At 43.8% G+C, this 24,765-nt stretch overlaps 1 protein-coding gene across 1 annotated transcript in view; it reads right to left on the bottom strand.

Moving 5' to 3' along the window:
* Nucleotides 1-24,765, bottom strand: part of LOC120029212 (neurobeachin-like) — a 327,891-nt gene that overhangs the window by 134,244 nt on the left and 168,882 nt on the right. The window contains exon 40 of the mRNA XM_038974506.1: nt 9,970-10,094. Coding sequence (XP_038830434.1) covers nt 9,970-10,094 — 125 coding nt within the window. The remainder of the gene's footprint in view (nt 1-9,969; nt 10,095-24,765) is intronic.

Raw genomic sequence — 24,765 nt, 5'->3', positions numbered from 1 at the left:
AGAGAGGAAGGGAGGGGAAGAGAGAGCGAAAAAGAGGGAGAGAGAGGGAGAGAGAGAGGAGAACGAAAGAGAGGGAGAGAGGCAGGGAGGAGAGAGAGAAGGGAGGGAGAGAGAGAAGGGAGGGAGAGAGAGAGAAGGGAGGGAGAGAAAGAGAGGAGGAAGAGAGAGCAGAGCTAATGTCACCTGTCACTCATTCCCTATCGCCATGCCAACAGGACAGAATGACAAATTTTCAACGTTTCCCTCCCAGTCTGAGGGTGACGATAAAAAGTAGATATTGGCTTTCAGCTTTGGTCAAATAAAGTTAACCATCTCAGAGAAGGGAACTATTTTAGTGTTCAGTAGTTTTACTGTTCAATGTGGAATTGATAATAGTTGAAATGCTTTTAAAAAGGAGCACAGGCTCCTGAATCAAACTGTGATATAACAGTCCATGTTTTATATATTGGGAGAACTCTGGAGTATTCTGTGGCATGAACCTTTCATTTTTATAGCCTCAGTCAGACTCAGGGAGCATATGTTTTTCTTGGTCTCCTAACGTCTCATACGCCCCAACCTCTCGCTCCTTAAGGAGAAACTCAATCACATGATGTTTCACTTAACAGCCTACTCTGCTACAGTACATTTCCCAACAGAGGAATAAGGCTGATGGCAAATATACTTTGGAATAATTCAATATATACACCCATAAATAAAATATGAAACCTTCTTAGAATTACAGTGGAGTTGTTTTGGAAGAACACATATTCTACGTAAATTACACGAACTGGATAAACAAAATGGGCAACACTGCTATGCAGGACATGTATATTTACTGCAAAATAAAAAGTCTGAAAATCTGTCATTTATGTTTTGGTATCGCATTAAAAAAGCTTTATGTTGTGTGTTCGTCTGGCACAACAGCGACCTGACCAGAACCATTTTGGAGAGAACTTTTCCTCCTATGCCTCCACGCTACCAACACAGATCCCGCCCAGAACAGTGGAATCGGAGACAGATGCAAAGTTTTAGCGTTTGTTTTGGACGGTAATGGCAATGCAGAATGTGCTTTTTCCTCCTCTCTTGCCTCTTCCCTCTCTCTGGACTCTGTTCCCAGATGAGGGTGTCCCTCTACCCTTAACTAACCCAGCCTTAACCCATGCCTACCTGTCTCTGTAATGTCTCTATGCTTTATGACATGATAATCCTACAGAGTGATAACAGGGCAGAACGCCACTCTGTTTCCTTGCACTGCTTCATAAACTGCGTTTCATATAGTAGCATTTCCTAATCACATAGTAGTGTTTCCTTAACTGTAGTCCCCTCTTCTCTTCAGTTTTCCAGCCTACATCAGTCCCAGATCTCCCCCCATGCCCCACCCCACCCCACCACTCTCTCTCCACGGAATTCACATTCCACACGATACAAGCTGTCCAGCATCACTGAATCCTGGGCTGGTCTGAACGCTGGGAGACACTGCTCAGTCGCAAACAGGAAAATATAAGAGACAGAGAGTACTGAGAGAAAGTAGAAACAGAGAGTAGAAAGACAATAGAAACACAGACTATAGATAGAGAGTAGAAACAGAGCATAGAGAGAGTAGAAACAGGGAGTAGAGACAGAGAGAGTAGAAACAGAGAGTAGAGACAGAGAGTAAATACACAGAGCGTAGAGACACAGAGAGAGTAGAAACAGAGAGTAGAAACAGAGCATAGAGAGAGTAGAAACAGAGAGTAGACAGAGAGAGTAGAAACAGAGAGTAAATACACAGAGCGTAGAGACACAGAGAGAGTGGAAACAAAGAGTAGAGACAGAGAGTAGAGAGTGTAGAAACAGAGAGTAGAGATAGAGTAGAGACAGAGAGTATAGACAGAGTAGAGAGAATAGAGAGAGAGAGAGAGAGAGTAGAAACAGAGAGTAGAGACAGAGGAGAAACAAATAGTAAAGAGAGTGTAGAGACAGAGTAGAGACAGAGTAGAGAGTAGAGACAGAGTAGAGACAGCAGAGAGAGAGCATAGAGAGGGAGAGTAGAAACAGAGAGTAGAGACAGAGAGTACTGGGAGAGAGTAGACACAGAGTAGAGAGAGTAGAAACAGAGAGTAGAGACAGAGAGTAGTGACAGAGTAGAGACACAGAGAGAGCAGAAACAGAGAATAAAGACAGAGTAGAAACAGAGAGTAGAGAAAGAGTAGAAACAGAGGAGAGAGAGTAGAAACAGAGGAGATACAGAGAGTAGAAACAGAGGGTAGAGACAGAGTAGAGGGAGAGTAGAAACAGAGTAGAGACAGATAGTAGAGACTGAAAGTAGAAACAGAGTCAGAGAGTAGAGACAGAGTAGAGAGAGAAAGTAGAAACAGAGTAGAAAGAGAGTAGAAACAGAGGAGAGAGTAGAAACAAAGAGTATATACACAGATTAGAGAGAGAAAGGAAGAGAGTAGAGAGAGTAGAAACAGAGTATAGATAGAGTAGAGACAGAGAGTATAGACAGAGTAGAGAGAATAGAGAGAGAGAGAGTAGCGAGAGTAGAAACAAAGAGTAGAGACAGAGAGGAGAAACACAGAGTAAAGAGAGAGTAGAAACAGAGTAGAGACAGCAGAGCGAGAGAGCATAGAGAGGGAGAGTAGAAACAGAGAGTGGAGACAGAGTAGAGAATAGAGACAGAGTAGAAACAGATAGTAGAAACAGAGAGTACTGGGAGAGAGTAGACACAGAGTAGAGAGAGTAGAAACAGAGAGTAGAGACAGAAAGTAGCGACTGAGAGCAGAGAGAGAGTAGAAACAGAGAATAAAGACACAGTAGAAACAGAGAGTAGAGACAGAGAGTAGAGAGAGTAGAAACAGAGAATAAAGACAGAGTAGAAACAGAGAGTAGAGACAGAGAGTAGAGAGAGTAGAAACAGAGTAGATATAGAGAGTAGAAACAGAGAGGAGAGAGAGTAGAAACAGAGTAGATATAGAGAGTAGAAACAGAGAGGAGAGAGAGTAGAAACAGAGAAGATGCAGAGCGTAGAAAAAGAGAGTAGAGACAGAGTAGAGGGAGAGTAGAAACAGAGTAGACAGATAGTAGAGACTGAAAGTAGAAACAGAAAGTAGAAACAGAGTAGAAACAGAGAGTAGAAACAGAGAAAGAGAGTAGAGACAGAGATAAAGGGAGTAGAGAGAGTAGAAACAGAGAGTAGAGACAGAACATAGAGTAGAAACAGAGAGTAGAGACAGAGAGTAAAGAGAGAGTAGAAACAGAGAGTAGATACACAGATCAGAGACAGAGCGAAAGGAAGAGAGTAGAGAGAGTAGAAACAGAGTAGAGAGAGTAAAAACAGAGAGTAGAGAGAGTAAAAACAGAATAGAGTAAGAGAGTAAAAACAGAGAGTAGAGAGTAAAAACAGAGAGTAGAGAGTAAAAACAGAGAGTAGAGAGTAAAAACAGAGAGTAGAGAGAGTAAAAACAGAGAGTAGAGAGAGTAAAAACAGAGAGTAGAGAGTAAAAACAGAGAGTAGAGAGTAAAAACAGAGTAGAGAGTAAAAACAGAGAGTAGAGAGAGTAGACACAGAGAGTAGAGAGAGTAAAAACAGAGAGTAGAGAGAGTAAAAACAGAGAGTAGAGAGAGTAAAAACAGAGAGTAGAGAGAGTAGACACAGAGAGTAGAGAGTAAAAACAGAGAGTAGAGAGTAAAAACAGAGAGTAGAGAGAGTAGACACAGAGAGTAGAGAGAGTAGACACAGAGAGTAGAGAGAGTAGACACAGAGAGTAGAGAGAGTAAAAACAGAGAGTAGAGAGAGTAAAAACAGAGAGTAGAGAGAGTAGACACAGAGAGTAGAGAGAGTAGACACAGAGAGTAGAGAGAGTAGACACAGAGAGTAGAGAGAGTAGACACAGAGAGTAGAGAGAGTAAAAACAGAGAGTAGAGAGAGTAAAAACAGAATAGAGTAAGAGAGTAAAAACAGAGAGTAGAGAGAGTAGACACAGAGAGTAGAGAGAGTAAAAACAGAGAGTAGAGAGTAAAAACAGAGAGTAGAGAGAGTAGACACAGAGAGTAGAGAGAGTAAAAACAGAGAGTAGAGAGAGTAAAAACAGAGAGTAGAGAGAGTAAAAACAGAGAGTAGAGAGAGTAGACACAGAGAGTAGAGAGAGTAGACAGAGAGTAGAGAGAGAGAGAGTAAAGAGAGAATAGAAACAGAGTAAAGTAGAAACCAAGAGTAGAAACCAAGAGTAGAAACAGAGAGTAGATACACAGATTAGAGGCAGAGAGAAAGGAAGAGGGTAGAGAGAGAGTAGAAACAGAGTAGAGTCAGAGAGTAAAAACAGAGAGTAGAGAGAGTAGAAACAGAGTAGAAACAGAGAGTAGATACACAGATTAGAGGCAGAGAGAAAGGAAGAGGGTAGAGAGAGAGTAGAAACAGAGTAGAGTCAGAGAGTAAAAACAGAGAGTAGAGAGAGTAGAAACAGAGTAGAAACAGAGAGTAGATACACAGATTAGAGGCAGAGAGAAAGGAAGAGGGTAGAGAGAGAGTAGAAACAGAGTAGAGTCAGAGAGTAGAAACAGCAAGTAGAGAGAGTAGAAACAGCGAGTAGAGAGAGAGTAGAAACAGAGAGTAGAAACAGAGTAGAGAGAGAATAAAGATAGAGAGAAGAGTCAGAGAGTAGAAACAGAGTAGAGACAAATAATAGAGACTGAAAGTAGAAACAGTAGAGACAAAGAGTAGAGACAGTAACACGCTAACAGGGCAGGAGTATCTCATTACCACACCCCTATACCTGGGGACCAGCCCTGGCCTAGATGCTCTGTAGCTAGATGGTGTTGCTAAATGCGCTGTAGCTAGATGCTCTGTAGCTAGATGTTCTGTAGCTAGATGCCCTGTAGCTAGATGCCCTGTAGCTAGAGGCCCTGTAGCTAGAGGCTCTATAGCTAGATGATCTGAAACTAGATGCCCTGTAGCTAGATGCCCTGTAGCTAGATGCCCTGTAGCTAGAGGCTCTATAGTTGGATGATCTGTAGCTAGATGCTATGTAGCTAGATGCCCTGTAGCTAGAGGCTCTATAGTTGGATGATCTGTAGCTAGATGCTCTGTAGCTAGATGCTCTGTAGCTAGATGCCCTGTAGCTAGATGCTCTATAGCTAGATGCCATGTAGCTAGATGCCATGTAGCTAGATGCTATTTAGGGTCTGTAGCTAGATGATCTGGAGCTAGATGCTCTGTAGCTAGATGCCCTGTAGCTCGCCCTGTAGCTAGATGCTCTGTAGCTAGATGCTCTGTAGCTAGATGCTCTGTAGTTAGATGCCCTGTAGCTATACCTTTATTCATCCCTTTAGTTACAGTATTATTGAGGTTTCAGACATGCTCCACAGTGTTATACCTCAGAGAGCTCATTGAAAGTCAGTCAGACAACATGCAGCTCATCTCCTTCAGAGTGGATCTTCATTAGTCATGATAATAAACCAGGGAATGGCAGACTAGAGAGGATACTTATAGTATAATGTATAGAATGATAGCTGGTGATGATGTGTGATCTACTGCTGTAATAAGCTATACATGTCGTCCCGGGGTGCAGTAGAGTGTGTGTGTTCGTGTTTGTGTGTGTGTGTACGCGTGTGTGTGAATGGGTGTGTGCATGTGTGTGTGAACTCTGCTGTAACGAGCTATAAAGATCAGTGTGTGTGAGTAGCAGAGGGTCAGAGAGAGCCTGGATGTGTCCCAAATTGCACCCTGCTTATATAGTGCACTACTTTTGACCAGAATCTATGGGGCTCTGTTCAAAAGTAGTGGGAATAAGGTACCATTAGGGACACAACCAGCCTGTCCACCTGAGCAGGGCAGCAAGGACACCTGGAGGTAGAACAGCCTGTTAAACACTGGATCAATATGAAACTGACTTCCATTTCATGGTTCCCCAGCTCCAATCAGCTAACTATATCCTCTGCTGCAGCTGCTGCTACAGAACGGAGAAGGTATAGTCATACAGACAGACAGAGGGCAGAGACACAAAGCTAACCCTCCGTAGTCCTCCTCACCCTGTCAATGTTGCTAATAGATGTACACACACATAGACATTTCAATCCACACATTCAAGAAGCTCCCAAAGAATAAACTGGGGGAAAAATAATTTACTGAACACAAGTACTGAGATTGTCAGTCACTAGTGTGTTACTATCCGTCTACAGACAGCTTTCAAACATTTTCTCTCAAACATTAAACACATTTCTCCTCTGACATGATGTTTCCCCAGTGAGTGAAACTGGTCAGACTGACATTTAGGACCAGGCAAGTAGTCTCTCTCTCTAGTTATTGGAGTATGATCATCATGGCTGCTGTTCACTAAATACAAGGCTGTTAGATCCAGGCTCAAACGCAGTCTCTCTCTCTCTGTCTCTCATAATGAATGTTGTAAATGCTTTTTTTTCTGTTTGTAAAGTGTTGTTCTCCTTGTCCTCTAGTAGGTGTCTGGACGGTTGAGAAAGAAATAAGAAGCAGACAGTGTCATTAGTGTGTGTGCCATTAACATGGGCCACCTGCAGCCCAGAGAGAAACCATCTGGTGTGTGCGTGTTATCCGCAGGACTGGCGTGTGTGTGTGTTCTGGCAGTGACACAGAGCTGAGAGGCCAGATGACATGCTGAACCAACAGTCGGCTCCCCCGGCACAGCTATCTGTATCCCAAATGGCACCCTATTGCCTACATAGTGCACTATGACGAGTATTAGGGCCCAGAGAACTAGGGCTCGGAGTTTCTCCTGGAGGTCAAACTCCTGGTCCTCCTCATACCAGACCTGGGTCATCAGGCATGGGTTAGAGAACTGGCCTAGTGACTGCTCACCTCCGTTCATACCTCCCGATGAGTGCAGACAACTTGGAACAATAGGATTTAATAGCATCACAGAAATGAATGACGTTTTCTTTTATTGCATGTTTTGTTTGATGTGAGAGCATTTTATAGTTTCTAAATCACAACATTTTGTTCCCCTTGTTCCTTTACTCCATCTGTTCTGCTAGGCGGCATCCAAAATGGCACCCTATTCCCTGCAGTATATAGTGCACCACTCTTGACCAGGGTCCACAGGGCTCTGGTCAAAAGTAGTGGACTATATAGGAAGCAGGAAGTCATTTGGGACGCAGCCCTAGTCAGCTCAATGAGGGAAAGTTAGTGACTAAGAGCACAACAGTTAAATGAAAAGTCTACAAAAAATAAAATGTTTCATTGAACGGACGTGTCATGTTCAATTGACAGAGGCAGTAAATATGTTACCTATAAAAATGACAATAAACTTCTCTCAGCTCAGCAACAGGCCCTGCCCGTAGTACACGGTTCAACCCTGGACCCTGAGGACACTGAGACCCTCTATAGCTCCTCACTTTATAAGGCTGGCCTTGGCAGTGAGAAGAACCCAGTGGTTGTCTGGGATCATACAACATTATGAATAACAGGATTGTACTGTGTGGAGAGAGACAGCAGCTACTGTCATATATGCCCCTGACCCTGTCATGTATTGACCAAACCCTAAACACTGAGCAAAAATGGTCCCATTCCATCAGGAGACTAGTTACTTCTACAGACTTTGTAGAATAGAGAAAATGGTTAGAAGCAGATATCAAGTATAGTTGTGTTGGGATGTGCTAAACTTTGAACATTGAGATATTAAATGAATGATGGGAAATGAAAGAGACTGGGTTATGTTAGAAGTGAATGGTTCTCAGAAGAAAGAAGGCTTGGGAATGTGTATTAGATGAAAGAGAGGTTGAGGTCAGGAGGTGAGGACAGATTCTCTTAAGAGAGTAATAAATGTTTGGAATCCTGTTACCCTCTTTATTAGCTTCCTGTAGAGCCATAAAATGTAAGGATTGGAGAGAAAGGGGAGTGTCTTAAGTAGGATGCATATAAACGGTGAAATCTTTAGCTGTCTGATTTCAGCTGTACAGAACCTTTAGGGAATGATTAAACTTGGTTAAACAACTTCTTGTCAATAGGGGGGCGCTGTTTTCACTTTGGAAAAAATCGTGCCCAAATTAAACGGCCTCGTACTCTGTTCTAGATCATACAATATGCATATTATTATTACTATTGGATAGAAAACACTCAAGTTTCTAAAACTGTTTGAATTATATCTGTGAGTAAAACAGAACTCATTTGGCAGCAAACTTCCATACAGGAAGTGAAAAATCTGAAAACGAGGCTCTGTTTCAGGGCCTGCCTATTCAACTGGCTTTTATTTATCGATATGTATGCACTTCATACGCCTTCCACTAGATGTCAACAGGCAGTGGAAGGTTGAATGGGGTGTCTAGCTTGATCTGAGGCCGAATAAGAGCTTTTGGAGTGACAGGTCAGCCCTTTTGTCAGTTTTCCACGGCGCGCGAAGGAGCTCCACATTGTCTTCTGAAAAGCGTTCGGTATACACGGCGAATATCTCCGGCTCTGATTTTATTTGATACATATGAGAAAAACATCATAAAGTAGGATTTTTCAACCGAGTTTGATCAGTTTATTCAACGTTTATTGGGACTTTTGGAATTTTCCGTTCTTTGCGCCAAGAGATGATGGGATTGTTCGCGCCACAATGCTAGCCAAGGTTGCTAATTCGACAGAAGAAATGGACATTCTAAAACCAAACAACGATTTATTCTGGAAATAGGACTCCTTGCACAACATTCTGATGGAAGCTCGGCAAAAGTAAGACAACATTTATGATGTTATTTCGTATTTCTGTGTAATATGTTGACTCCTATTCTCCGCCGTGTTGGTGAGCGCTGTCTCACAATAACGCATGCTGTATGTTGTGGTAAAGTTATTTTTAAAAATCTAACACAGCGGTTGCATTAAGAACCAGTGTATCTTTCATTTGCCATACAACATGTATTTTTTAGTCAAGTTTATGATGAGTTCTTTGGTCAGATTAGGTGAGTGTCCAAAATATCTCCGGACATTCTGGTGAATCGCTGCTACGTATTCACAATGTATAACCACGATTTGCAGCTCTAAATATGCACATTTTCGAACAAAACATAAATGTATTGTATAACATGATGTTATAAGACTGTCATCTGATGAAGTTGTTCAAGGTTAGTGATTCATTTTATCTCTATTTTGTCGGTTTTGTGCAAGCTATTTTGGCGGGGAGTAAATTGCGTTGTGTGTTTGGCTACTGTAGTGAGCTAATAGAAATATATATTGGGTTTTCGCTGTAAAACACTTAAAAAATTGGAAATATTGGCTGGATTCACAAGATGTTTATCTTTCATTTGCTGTACACCATGTATTTTTCATAAATGTTTTATGATGAGTATTTATGTATTTCACGTTGCTCTCTGTAATTATTCTGGCTGCTTTGGTGCTATTTGTGATGGTGGCTGCAATGTAAAACCAGGATTTGTAGCTATAAATATGCACATTTTCGAACAAAACATAAATGTATTGTATAACATGATGTTATAAGACTGTCATCTGATGAAGTTGTTCAAGGTTAGTGATTCATTTTATCTCTATTTGTGGGTTTTGTGAAGGCTACCTATGCGGTGGAAACATGGTGAAAATATGCCGTTGTGTGTTTGGCTATTGTGGTTAGCTAATATAAATACATATTGTGTTTTCGCTGTAAAACATTTTAAAAATCGGAAATGATGGCTGGATTCACAATATGTTTATCTTTCATTTGCTGTATTGGACTTGTGATTTCATGAAATTATATTATATGATATCCCTGTCCCGTTAGGCTAGGCTATGCTAGTCAGCTTTTTTGATGAGGAGGATCCCGGATCCGGGAGAGAGAAGCGGTAGAGGTTTTAAGCTTCTATAGTGTCCGTGAGTTATTTACTCTGAAAAATAAGAACCTAACAGTTGACAAGAAAAACTGTTGAAATAAGGTTGCTTATTACAGTGTCCCCATAGCGGGTTAGTGTCGCCAAATACGCTCCTGTGTTATCCTCTGGGTCTACAGTATTCTGTTTATCTTTTCAATCACACATACTGTAAATCAATCAGCCAGGAGCATGCTGACTAACCATAGTCGTCTAACGTCTTGCAGGGAATGTCCAGGTGGGTGGAGCCAAAGGGGTTCCGTACGAATCTCCGCCTCCTCCGTAGGTCGTCCTCCCAGTAGTCCAGACGCCAGAAGTCATTCAGCTGACTGAGAGACAGACAGAGACAGACAGGTTAGACTGAGAGACAGACAGGTTAGACTGAGAGACAGACAGAAACAGACAGGTTAGACTGAGAGACAGACAGGTTAGACTGAGAGACAGACAGAAACAGACAGGTTAGACAGAGAGACAGACAGAGACAGACAGGTTAGACTGAGAGACAGACAGGTTAGACAGAGAGACAGACAGAGACAGACAGGTTAGACAGAGACAGACAGAGACAGACAGGTTAGACTGAGAGACAGACAGGTTAGACTGAGAGACAGACAGAGACAGACAGGTTAGACTGAGAGACAGACAGGTTAGACTGAGAGACAGACAGAAACAGACAGGTTAGACAGAGAGACAGACAGAGACAGACAGGTTAGACTGAGAGACAGACAGGTTAGACAGAGAGACAGACAGAGACAGACAGGTTAGACTGAGAGACAGACAGGTTAGACTGAGAGACAGACAGATACAGACAGGTTAGACAGAGACAGAAGGAGACATACAGGTTAGACTGAGGGACAGACAGGTTAGACAGAGAGACAGACAGAGACAGACAGGTTAGACTGAGAGACAGACAGGTTAGACAGAGAGACAGACAGAGACAGACAGGTTAGACAGAGACAGACAGAGACAGACAGGTTAGACTGAGAGACAGACAGGTTAGACTGAGAGACAGACAGAGACAGACAGGTTAGACTGAGAGACAGACAGGTTAGACTGAGAGACAGACAGAAACAGACAGGTTAGACAGAGAGACAGACAGAGACAGACAGGTTAGACTGAGAGACAGACAGGTTAGACAGAGAGACAGACAGAGACAGACAGGTTAGACTGAGAGACAGACAGGTTAGACTGAGAGACAGACAGGTTAGACTGAGAGACAGACAGATACAGACAGGTTAGACAGAGACAGAAGGAGACATACAGGTTAGACTGAGGGACAGACAGGTTAGACTGAGAGACAGACAGAAACAGACAGGTTAGACTGAGAGACAGACAGGTTAGACTGAGAGACAGACAGAAACAGACAGGTTAGACAGAGAGACAGCCAGCGACAGACAGGTTAGACTGAGAGACAGACAGGTTAGACAGAGAGACAGACAGAGACAGACAGGTTAGACTGAGAGACAGACAGGTTAGACTGAGGGACAGACAGGTTAGACTGAGAGACAGACAGAGACAGACAGGTTAGACTGAGAAACAGACAGAGACAGACAGGTTAGACTGAGAGACAGAAGGAGACAGACAGGTTAGACAGAGACAGACAGGTTAGACTGAGAGACAAACAAAGACAGACAGGTTAGACTGAGAGACAGACAGAGACGTACAGGTTAGACTGAAAGACAGACAGGTTAGACTGAGAGACAGACGTTAGACAGACAGAGAGAGACAGGTTAGACTGAGAGACAGACAGAGATAGACAGGTTAGACAGAGACAGACAGAGATAGACAAGTTAGACTGAGAGACAGACAGAGATAGACAGGTTAGACAGATAGAGACAGAGGCGGACAGGTTAGACTGAGAGACAGACAGAGATGGACAGGTTAGACTGAGAGACAGACATACAGGTTAGACTGAGACAGACAGAGATAGACAGGTTAGACAGAGACAGACAGAGATGGACAGGTTAGACTGAAAGACAAACAGAGATGGACAGGTTAGACTGAAAGACAAACAGAGATGGACAGGTTAGACTGAGACAGACAGACAGGTTAGACAGAGACAGACAGGTTAGACAGAGACAGACAGGTTAGACAGAGACAGACAGGTTAGACAGAGACAGACAGGTTAGACAGGGGCAGACAGGTTAGACAGAGACAGACAGAGATTGACAGGTTAGACTGAGACAGACAGAGATTGACAGGTTAGACTGAGAGACAGACGGCGATGGACAGGTTAGATTGAGACAGACAGACAGGTTAGACTGAGAGACAAACAGGTTAGACTGATAGACAAACAGGTTAGACTGATAGACAAACAGGTTAGACTGAGAGACAAACAGAGACGGACAGGTTAGACTGAGAGACAAACAGGTTAGACTGAGAGACAAACAGAGACGGACAGGTTAGACTGAGAGACAGACAGGTTAGACTGAGAGACAAACAGAGACGGACAGGTTAGACTGAGAGACAAACAGGTTAGACTGAGAGACAAACAGAGACGGACAGGTTAGACAGAGACAGACAGAGGTGAACAGGTTAGACTGAGACAGACAGACAGGTTAGACTGAGAGACAAACAGAGACGGACAGGTTAGACTGAGAGACAAACAGGTTAGACTGAGAGACAAACAGAGACGGACAGGTTAGACTGAGAGACAGACAGAGGTGAACAGGTTAGACTGAGACAGACAGACAGGTTAGACAGAGAGACAAACAGGTTAGACTGAGAGACAGACAGGTTAGACTGAGAGACAAACAGGTTAGACTGAGAGACAGACAGGTTAGACTGAGAGACAGACAGAGATGGACAGGTTAGACTGAGACAGAGACAGGTTAGACAGAGACAGACAGAGATGGACAGGTTAGACAGAGATAAACAGGTTAGACTGAGAGACAGCCAGAGATAGACAGATTAGACAGAGACAGACAGAGATAGACAGAGATAGACAGGTTAGACTGAGACAGACAGAGATAGACAGATTAGACAGAGACAGACAGAGATAGACAGAGATAGACAGGTTAGACTGAGACAGACAGAGATAGACAGATTAGACAGAGATAAACAGGTTAGACAGAGCAGGTTAGAATATACACACACAGACGACACGAACACGCACGCACGCACGCACGCACGCACGCACGCACACGCACTGGGGGCTACATAGAGTACACACACAGCAGCACGGGAGCCGCCGCAGCAGCAGAAGCCACTACACTATAAATCACTAACACTCCCATTAACAAATACAGCATCAAATTACAAGTCTAAATGGCCCAGCTTGCCTCCTTTTTAACTATGTTTTTTAACAAGACTTGTAAATCAGAGAGGTAGGACCCTCAACCTAGGCAGGGAGGGAGTAAGGGCAGGATGGAGGGAGGGATGGAGGGAGGCAGAGAGAGAGAGAGGGAGGCAGAGAGAGAGAGAGAGAGAGAGAGAGAGAGAGAGAGCGAGAGAGCGAGAGAGAAGGAAAGGGGAGGCAGGGAGTGAGGAGGGAGGGAGAAGGAAAGGGGAGGCAGGGAGATAGGAGGGAGGGAGGCAGCCAGGGAGAGAGGAGGGGGGCAGTGAGCCATGGAGGGAGGGAGGCAGCAACGTGGGGTTTAATGATGGGGAGGGTCTGAGAACTATAAAACAGCCCCCCTTCCCTCTCTCACTCCTTCCCTCCCTGTGTGGGTATGTGGAACCATGATTCAAATAATGTGTTGAAATATTCATTGAAATAATTCTCAGAGCCCTGGGGCAACCCAAAAGAAAACTGCATTTTCATTCATTCATTATTAATAAGAGTGAATTAGAGCCTTAAAAACAGGAGAGAAAGAAGGGAACAGCTCCAGCATGTGGTAACCATCTTTGTAAATGATTATTGCAACATTCGCAGGGAGGACCAGGGAAGGAGGATCGTTTTATTGCTTGCAGCTAATGCAAACCATTAAGCAGGGGCCCAGCATCAGGTTACTAAGTGCAGCTCTGGCTGGACACATTTCAAAGGCTTTGTGTTTCCTTCAAGGGGAACTAAAAGTAGAAAAACACTGCAAGTAATTTACATACTCCAAACGGAGCTGTGGAGAGAAATATGGAGCGAGGGAGAGAGTGATGATTAAAATGATAGTAGAGCAGATGACAGTTTGGTCTGAGAAGATCCTCAGTCACATCAATGGACCATGTGCTTTATCTTCATCCTCCCCATCTAGACCAGAGTGAGGAACTACACAGTCCTCCTGCTCCTCTGACCGTGTCCCACATGGCACCATATTCCTAATATTGAGTTGCACCCCCCCTTTGCCCTCAGAACAACCTCAATTCATTGGTCCATGGACCCTGAAAGGTGTCGAAAGCATTCCACAGGGATTCTGGCCCATGTTGACTCGCTTCCCACAGTTGTGTCAAGTTGGCTGGATGTCCGTTGCTGAACCATTCTTGATACACGGGAGAAACTGTTGAGCGTGAAAACACTGCAGCATTGCAGTCAAACCGGTGCGCCTGGCGCCTACTACCATACCCCGTTCATACTGGCGCCTACTACCATACCCCGTTCATACTGGCGCCTACTACCATACCCCGTTCATACTGGCGCCTACTACCATACCCCGTTCATACTGGCGCCTACTACCATACCCCGTTCATACTGGCGCCTACTACCATACCCCGTTCATACTGGCGCCTACTACCATACCCCGTTCATACTGGCGCCTACTACCATACCCCGTTCATACTGGCGCCTACTACCATACCCCATTCGTACTGGCGCCTTCTACCATACCCCGTTCATACTGGCGCCTACCACCATACCCCGTTCATACTGGCGCCTACCACCATACCCCGTTCATACTGGCGCCTAACACCATACCCCGTTCATACTGGCGCCTACCACCATACCCCGTTCATACTGGCGCCTACCACCATACCCCGTTCATACTGGCGCCTACCACCATACCCCGTTCATACTGGCGCCTACTACCATACCCCGTTCATACTGGCGCCTACTACCATACCCCGTTCATACTGGCGCCTACTACCATACCCCGTTCATACTGGCGCCTACTACCATACCCCGTTCATACTGGCGCCTACTACCATACCCCGTTCATACTGGCGCCTACTACCATACCCCGTTCATACTGGCGCCTACCACCATACCCCGTTCATACTGGCGCCTACCACCATACCCCGTTCATACTGGCGCCTACCACCATACCCCGTTCATACTGGCGCCTACCACCATACCCCGTTCATACTGGCGCCTACCACCATACCCCGTTCATACTGGCGCCTACTACCATACCCCGTTCATACTGGCGCCTACTACCATACCCCGTTCATACTGACGCCTACTACCATACCCCGTTCATACTGGCGCCTACTACCATACCCCGTTCATACTGGCGCCTACTACCATACCCCGTTCATACTGGCGCCTACTACCATACCCCGTTCATACTGGCGCCTACTACCATACCCCGTTCATACTGGCGCCTACTACCATACCCCGTTCATACTGGCGCCTACTACCATACCCCGTTCATACTGGCGCCTACTACCATACCCCGTTCATACTGGCGCCTACTACCATACCCCGTTCATACTGGCGCCTACTACCATACCCCGTTCATACTGGCGCCTACTACCATACCCCGTTCATACTGGCGCCTACTACCATACCCCGTTCATACTGGCGCCTACTACCATACCCCGTTCATACTGGCGCCTACTACCATACCCCGTTCAAGGCAATTCAATCTTTTGTTTTGCCCATTCACCCTCTGAATGGCACACATACACAATCCATGTTTCCATTGTCTCATAGTTTAAAAATCTTTCTTTAACCTGTCTCCTCCCCTTCTACAGTCTCCTCCCCTTCAATCCACTGATTGAAGTGGATTTAACAAGTGACATCAATAAGGGATCATAGCTTTCACCTGGATTCGCCTGGTCAGTCTATATCATCGAAAGAGCAGACATTCCTAATGTTTTGTACACTCAGTGTATAGTGAACTACTTTTGGCCAGGGCGTACCAGTACACAACCATATTAAAATGATGCCTCCACCTCCACCTTGTAAATGATCCAGTCAGTGTGTATTACCACCACGAACAACAACAACAACCCAGACAGCCTCCCAGTTGTCAATCCACCTCCAGCTTTGGCAGTCTGGCTAGCAGCCAGGGCTTCCATTGTATACCTTCCCCCACACCCCCAACCTCTCTCTCTGCCATAATATTGAGTCAGCCTAAACAGATTAACGTGTTTCAAGGGGATCACATCACCAAACCGTTCTGTGAATATAATATGAATATAATATGAATGTAATATCTACAACTGTCAGTAAGCTGAAGGCTCAGGAGACTTAGCAGGCCTTTGACAGCCACGAGCATCAATCAACTGTGTGTGTGTGTGTGTAGAGTATCTGCACGTCTGGAGCTTGTCCGATGTCTGTCAGTCTCCCAGCAGGCTTGGAGCTGAAGAACAGAGATGTCAGTAGGTGGAGGGACAAAGCCACGTAAATGATATTGTAAACGATAGATTACATAGCTGGAAAAATGTAAATCCACTGTAGGCAGACGAGAGATTACCGTTCCAGATTATAACCCCTAATTCCCACTACAAATAGTCTGCCTACCGTGGTGGACGAGGAAGGAGCTGCTTTGAACATTTCCTCTGCAATGTATTAAACATATTAAACACATATGATGCATGAGATTTGATTTGCTGAAGGATAATCATTGTTGTACAGCAACCTAAACTACAAGCCAAAATGTTTTCATTTGTATCTAGCTAATATGAATCAAACGTTAAACAAACCAACCCCAAGATTACATGAATTGATTAACCAAGCAAACATGATGATTCCCTCCCCCCAACCTCATCCCACAGCATATGCTTTCACTTCGGAGGTGGCTTAGTAGTGAAGGAGAAGCAGAAAGCGAAAGAGGGCGAGGAAGAAAGGGAGAAGGAGAGAGGGGCCAGTGATACTCTAAATCGTGCGGTTGGCACCAGACAGGTTCTGGACCGTCGTGCCAAGCTGCTGTGCTGAAGGAGGCTGGGCCAGGCAGATCAGTGAGGGTGGTCCGGGATGTCTTCCAAATGGCACCCTATATAGCGCACTATGGGCCCTGGTTTAGAGAAGTGCACTACATAGGGAACTCCATTTGGGAATGGCTCCCATAGGGGGCTTCTCAGTCACACACACACACACACACACACACACACACACACACACACACACACACACACACACACACACACACACACACACACACACACACACACACACACACACACACACACACACACACACACACACACACACACACACTGGTCAAAAGTAGTTCCATTTGGTATTCTGAGAGTACTGATGGTATCCGGAGTATACTGATGGTATCCGGAGTGTACTGATGGTATCCGGAGTATACTGATGGTATTCTGAGTGTACTGATGGTATCTGGGAGCGTACTGATTGTATCCGGAGAGTACTGATGGTATCCGGAGTGTACTGATGGTATCAGGAGAGTACTGATGGTATCCGGAGAGTACTGATGGTATTCAGAGTGTAATGATGGTATTCAGAGTGTACAGATGGTATTCTGAGTGTACAGATGGTATTCTGAGTGTACTGATGGTATTTTCAGTGTACTGAATTTGATGGTATTCTGAGTGTACTGATGGTATTCGGAGTGTGCTGATGGTATTTTCAGTGTACTGAATTTGATGGTATTCGGAGTGTACGGATGGTATTCAGAGTGTATTTGGAGTTTGCTGGTGGCATTCGGAGTGTACAGGTGGTATTCGGAGTGTACAGGTTGTATTCGGAGTGTACAGGTTGTATTCTGAGTTTACTCCGAATGCCATGATGGTATTTTGAGTGTACTGGTGGTATTCTGAGTGTACTGATGGTATTCGGAGTGTACTGATGGTATTCTGAGTGTACAGATGGTATTCTGAGTGTACTGATGGTATTTTCAGTGTACTGAATTTGATGGTATTCTGAGTGTACTGATGGTATTCGGAGTGTGCTGATGGTATTTTCAGTGTACTGAATTTGATGGTATTCGGAGTGTACGGATGGTATTCAGAGTGTATTTGGAGTTTGCTGGTGGCATTCGGAGTGTACAGGTGGTATTCGGAGTGTACAGGTTGTATTCGGAGTGTACAGGTTGTATTCTGAGTTTACTCCGAATGCCATGATGGTATTTTGAGTGTACTGGTGGTATTCTGAGTGTACTGATGGTATTCGGAGTGTACTGATGGTATTCAGAGTGTACTGATGGTATTCAGAGTGTACTGATGGTATTCAGAGTGTACTGATGGTATTCAGAGTGTACTGATGGTATTCAGAGTGTACTGATGGTCTTCGGAGTGTATTCAGAGTGTGCTGATGGCATTCGGAGTGTGCTGATGGAATTCGGAGGGTGCAGATGGTATTCGGAGTGTAGTGATTGTATGTGGAGTGTGCTGATTGTATTCTGAGTGTACTGATGGTGTTCTGAGTGTGTTGAATTTGATAGTATTCTGAGTGTACTGATGGTATTCGGGTGTACTGACGGTATTCGGAGTGTACTGATGGTATTCGGAGTGTACTGATGGTGTTCTGAGTGTGTTGAATTTGATAGTATTCTGAGTGTACTGATGGTATTCGGGTGTACTGACGGTATTCGGAGTGTACTGATGGTTTTTGGAGTGTACCGATGGTATTCGGAGTGTACTGATGGTATTGTAAGTGTAGTGTAAGCCTATATTCGGAGCAGAATAAGAGAGAAGGAAATAAAACTAGATGTTGCATACTGAGAGGTGTTAAAACGGTGATGTTCTCGTCCATAAATTCACTCAAATCCATCTAATAGGACATGTCTGATATTCTCCAGCATCTGAAGCTATATGTCTACTCTGCTTTGCTGAATCCAATATGAGCACAAAAAGCTTAATTTCATGCATGAGACAGAGAAATGCATGCAGGGAAATAATGTGACCCTAGAACAGCTTCAGACACAGATGTCCTCCAGGCGGGTTACACAATCTGTTTGATACTAAACAAAGATTTAGTAAATGTCTGCCAGCTAAGGTCTTCTATTGATGTTAGGCTAACAGACTTACAGAAACAGACAAATACTACCAAATGATATGAGGGTAATGACTTGCATACAATAATTGGACTATATACTGAACATTTGATCAATACAGACTGTACAGACTGTAAAGTGCAAGGCAGTGACAGCCAGTTAATCTCAATTGGATCTGTGAGGACGACTGACTGGCTCTCCACTTCCCCGTTCTCCCCTCGTAGTGGGGCTTCAGGACAGGCATAAAGAATGACTGAGGCCAAGCCTCCCAGAAACTGGCTAAATGTATTAGCCCTGTCACACATCAATCACACAAATGGATTTCAAACTGCATTTTAAAAGCTCATTTTCCAGACCTGATAACCAAGAGGAAACATGGCGGCCATTATTCACGGATGCTTTTAGAATTTAAGTGCAGTGCAATAAATGTGTAAAAACACTATCTTCTCTCCTTTTTCCTCTGTGTATTTAAATCCCATCTCTCCTGAATGTGTGTGTCTCGGGGCTGTGGAGACAAAGACAGATTTAACACCCTGGCTCCACAGGGAATGTGTTCTGTTGGTAAAAGGCAGTAAAACCTGACAGCCATGACTCAAAATAAAATGGTGAAGTGGGAAATAAAAGGACTGAAAACAATTTCACAACACAAATACAGCCCAATCTAGGACAGTGGGAGCTGGTTTGTAGTGATGAACTAGGCTAGTATTGGCACTGGGGACAGTTATAGTATAGTGATATACTGTAGAGAAGTATAGTCATAGTATGGTATAGTGGTATAGCTACAGTATATACCGTGAGCTCCAAAAATATTGGGATAAATTCACTTTTATGTGTATTAAAGTAGTCAAACGTTTAGTATTTGGTCCCATATTCCTAGCACGCAACAATTACATCAAGCTTGTGACTCTTCAGATTAGTTTGTGCCCAATAGAAATTAATGGTAAATAATGTGTCATTTTGGAGTCACTTTAACTGTAAATAAGAATAGAATGTTTCTATACACTTCTACATTAATGTGGATGCTAACATGATTATGGATAGCCCTGAATATAATCAGGAATAATACATTGAATGAGAACGTTACAGACGCACATACAGTTGAAGTCGGAAGTTTACATACACTTAGGTTGGAGAACTATAGTTCTGGCAAGTCGGTTAGGACATCTATTTTGTGCATGACACAAGTAATTTTTCCAACAATTGTTTACAGACAGATTATTCCACTTATAATTCACTGTATCACAATTCCAGTAGGTCAGAAGTTTACATACACTAAGTTGACTGTGCCTTTAAACAGCTTGGAAAATTCCAGAAAATAATGTCATGGCTTTAGAAGCTTCTGATAGGCTAATTGACATCATTTGAGTCAATTGGAGGTGTATCCGTGGATGTATTTCAAGGCCTACCTTCAAACTCAGTGCCTCTTTGCTTGACATCATGGGAAAATCAAAAGAAATCAGCCAAGACCTCAGAAAAAAATTGTGGACATCCACAAGTCTGGTTCCTCCTTGGGAGCAATTTCCAAATGCCTGAAGGTATCACGTTCATCTGTACAAACAATAGTATACAAGTATAAACACCATGGGACCACGCAGCCTTCATACCGCTCAGGAAGGAGACGCGTTCTGTCTCCTAGAGATGAACGTACCTTGGTGCGAAAAGTGCAAATCAATCCCAGAATAACAGCAAAGGACCTTGTGAAGATGCTGGAGGAAATAGGCACAAACGTATCTATATCCACAGTAAAACAAGTCCTATATCTTCATATATCTGTTACGCTCATTGTTGGAATGAGTGGACCAAGGTGCAGCGTGGTAGGCGTACATCTTTCTTTATTCAATGAACACCGAAAAAACAACAAATACAAACAAAACGTAAGGTTTAGTAGGGCTAAACAGCACAGTACCAAAACAAGATCCCACAAACTACAGGTGGAAAAAAGCTGCCTACAGTGAGGGGAAAAAGTATTTGATCCCCTGCTGATTTTGTACGTTTGCCCACTGACAAAGAAGTGATCAGTCTATAATTTTAATTGTAGGTTTATTTGAACAGTGAGAGCCAGAATAACAACAAAAAAATACAGAAAAACTGTAAATTGAAAAAAACTGTAAAAAAAACCTGTAAAAAATTATAAATTGATTTGCAGGGAAATAAAATAAGTATTTGACCCCCTCTCAATCAGAAAGATTTCTGGCTCCCAGGTGTCTTTTATACAGGTAACGAGCTGAGATTAGGAGCACACTCTTAAAGGGAGTGTGCTCCGGTGCGGGACGCAGACCCCGCTCTGCTCGTGGCTCCACCAACTTCGGTGGCACCTCTGGTGCGGGGATTGTTGCCGGAAGCTCCGGACCGTGAATCATCGCCGGAGGAATCGAACCGTGGATCGTCGCCGGGGACTCCGGACCGTAGATCTTCGCCGGGGACTCCGGACCGCCGACCGTCGCTTCATGCGTGGAGGCTTCGTGCATGGAGCAGGCACAAGACGTACCAGGCTGGAGACATGCACTTGAGGCCGGGTGCATGGAGCTGGCACAGGATATACTGGACCTTGGAGGCGCACTGGAGGTCTGGAGCGTAGAGCTGGCACAACGCGTCCTGGACAAAGGACCACCTTCGCATGGCAAGTGCGGGGAGCTGGCACAGGACGCACTGGGCTGTGAAGGCGCACTGGAGACACAGTACGTATGGCCGGCGCAGGATATACTGGGCCGTGGAGGCGCACTGGAGGTCTGGAGCGTAGAGCTGGCACAACGCGTCCTGGACAAAGGACCACCTTCGCACGGCAAGTGCTGGGACAGGACGCACTGGGCTGTGAAGGCGCACCGGAGATACAACGCGTAGAGCCGGCGCAGGATATCCTGGACCGAGGAGGCGCACTGGAGACCAGGCGCGCTGAGCCGGCAACACCCGTCCTGGACAGATGCCAACTTTCGCACGGCAAGTGCAGGGAGCTGGCACAGCACGCACCGGGCTGTGGATGCGCACTGGAGACACAGTGCGTATCACCATAATGACCATAATGACCATTGTTATGTTTGGAGGAAAAAGGGGGAGGCTTGCAAGCCGAAGAACCTCATCCCAACCTTGAAGCACGGGGGTGGCAGCACCATGTTGTGGGGGTGCTTTGCTGCAGGAGGGACTGGTGCACTTCACAAAATAGATGGCATCATGAGGGAGAAAAATGTTGTCGATATATTGAAGCAACATTTTAAGACATCAGTCAGGAAGTTAAAGCTTGGTCGCAAATGGGTCTTCCAAATGGACAATGACCCCAAGCATACTTCCAAAGTTGTGGCAATTGAGTAATTGCGTGTATGTAAACTTCTGACCTATTGGGAATGCAATGAAAGAAATAAAAGCTGAAATAAATAATTCTCTCTACTATTATTCTGACAATTCACATTCTTAAAATAAAGTGGTGATCCTAACTGACCTAAAACAGGGAATTTTTACTAGGATTAAATGTCAGGAATAGTGAAAAACTGAGTTTAAATGTATTTGGCTAAGGTGTATGTAAACTTCCGACTTCAACTGTATATCATACCCCCTCAAAAATGCTAACCTCCCCTGTTACTGTAGTTGTGAGAGGTTAGCTTGTCTTAGGGGTATAATATTTGTATGTCTGTGAGTTTCTCGCTCACTATTATTCCTGATTATATTCAGGGCTATCCATAATCATGGTAGCATCCACATGAATGTAGAAGTGTTTAGAAACATATTCTATTCTTATTTACAGTTAAAGTGACTCCAAAATACATTATTTACCATTCTTTTCTATTGGGCACAAAATAATCTGAAGCACAACCAAAACAAACTCTAAATGAATCCAACAGGTTTGCAGAGTCACAAGCTTGATGAAATCAGAAAGTGCTAGGAATATGGGACCAAATACTAAACGTTTTACTACTTAAATACACATAAGTGAATTTGCCCCAATACTTTTGGTCCCCTGAAATGGAGGGACTATGTACTAAAAGGTCTGTAATTTCTAAACAGTTAGCCCGATATGGATGAAAATACCCTCACATTAAAGCAGACAGTGTACACGTTAACCTCATAGTCATTTTATCATTCCAAATCCAAAGTGCTGGAGTACAGTCCCAAACTTTTGGAGCTCACTATATAGTTGTATAGTGACTTAAGTCTGTACGATGTCCTTATTTGACAAAATCGACCACAGGACACCAATGACATGACTGTACTTATTCCCATTTCCATTGAGGTTATTCATCGGAGAGGAGAGCAGAGGAGGAGAGGAAGGAAGGAACAGGGCAGGCTAAAAGTAATACTTGGTGTATATCAGGCCTGCCCTTTACTGCCTGCAGATGATTTTAGAGGCTTGTTGAAGACTGAACTGTCTGTCAAAGTGCAGCTACAATAACTACTAAAAATACTGTCTGTCAAAGAGCAGCTACAATAACTACTAAAAATACTGTCTGTCAAAGTGCAGCTACAATAACTACTAAAAATACTGTCTGTCAAAGAGCAGCTACAATAACTACTAAAAATACTGTCTGTCAAAGTGCAGCTACAATAACTACTAAAAATACTGTCTGTCAAAGAGCAGCTACAATAACTACTTATAACACTGTCTGTCAAAGTGCAGCTACAATAACTACTTAAGAACTGCCTGTATCCAGACTAAGGCTATGGGCCCTGGTCAAAAGTAGTGCACTATATAGGGTATAGGGTGCCATTTGAGACATATCCAATCACTAGCACTAGGCTGTTGTATGCTGGACCCCATCAAGGTCATATCTCTGTTAGAAACACAACAAACCATTATATCAACAAACTACAGTCGCAACAAACCATTACAGCTGACCACGTTGTCAAAGACCCAGTTAAGAGTGTTCACTCCAGAGTGTTCTTCAAACATGGCGGTAAACTGGACCATGGTTCTGATGTTTATTTCGAACATGCTTATTTCTAATGAGGTCATACAGATAGTTCTAAATGAAACATAACCCTCTGGAGGGACAATCATTCAGATAGAACAGAAGTATACAAGTTTAAATTAGAACAGAACTAACCATGTTTCAGATGGAACAGAACTAACCATGTTTCAGATGGAACAGAGCTACTCATGGTTTAGTTCGGACAACACTATCCATGTTTTAGTTAGAACAAAACTATACTGGTTTCAGCATCAGACAGTTTCTCCTGACAGAGAAGACTATTGTGAGAGATTAGAAAGAAAAGGAATGAAAGATTCAATAAAACACCATTATATTCTCTTTAAATGCTTCTATTTGAGACCTAAATGGGGGATAATTATAATAAATAGCAGCAAATCAGTGACTAATCTATTTAAAGAAGCAGGACTGGTTAGTGTCACACCACACACACCCTGTCCTGTGAAGTGGGTACCCTGCCCTGCACCCCGAGCCCTGGCCTCACACCCTGCGCCCCGAACCCCGTGCCCTGTGTGACTCTGACACTAAACACACTCCAGAGCTCTCAGATTAAGTCCTTCTGAGAACAAATGGCCTTTCTTCTCTCCTCCATCCACACTCTGTCCATCTACCAATGAGAGGAAGCTATTCATTGTCTATGGTTTATGGTCTAGACTAGGGTCACTGTTAACATGATTCACTGGTCAGTATTATCATGACACACTAAACCATTCTGCTCTGGGTACATGCCAACCATGTCCTGAAATGTAAGCATGGAAATACTAGGGTTGCAAAATTCTAGTAATTTTCTCAAAATTCTCAGGTTTTCTAGAAATACTGGTTGGAGGATGCTGGATTTCCTGCGTATTCCCTTGTGATTCCGGGAATTTTCTAACTTGGTTTTCTGGAAAACCTGAGAAGTTTGGAGAAGTTACCAGAATTTTGCAACCCTAGAAAGTACATCTTGATGGTCTCACTATAAACAAATCATCTACCAAACGATTATGCTTCTGAAACCTATCATATCACTAAAAAACAGTATAGTATTATATATATAT

Source organism: Salvelinus namaycush, chromosome 34, assembly GCF_016432855.1.
Source record: "Salvelinus namaycush isolate Seneca chromosome 34, SaNama_1.0, whole genome shotgun sequence".
NCBI classification, from domain to species: Eukaryota; Metazoa; Chordata; class Actinopteri; order Salmoniformes; family Salmonidae; genus Salvelinus; species Salvelinus namaycush.
This window is presented reverse-complemented; position numbering and strand designations above follow the sequence as displayed.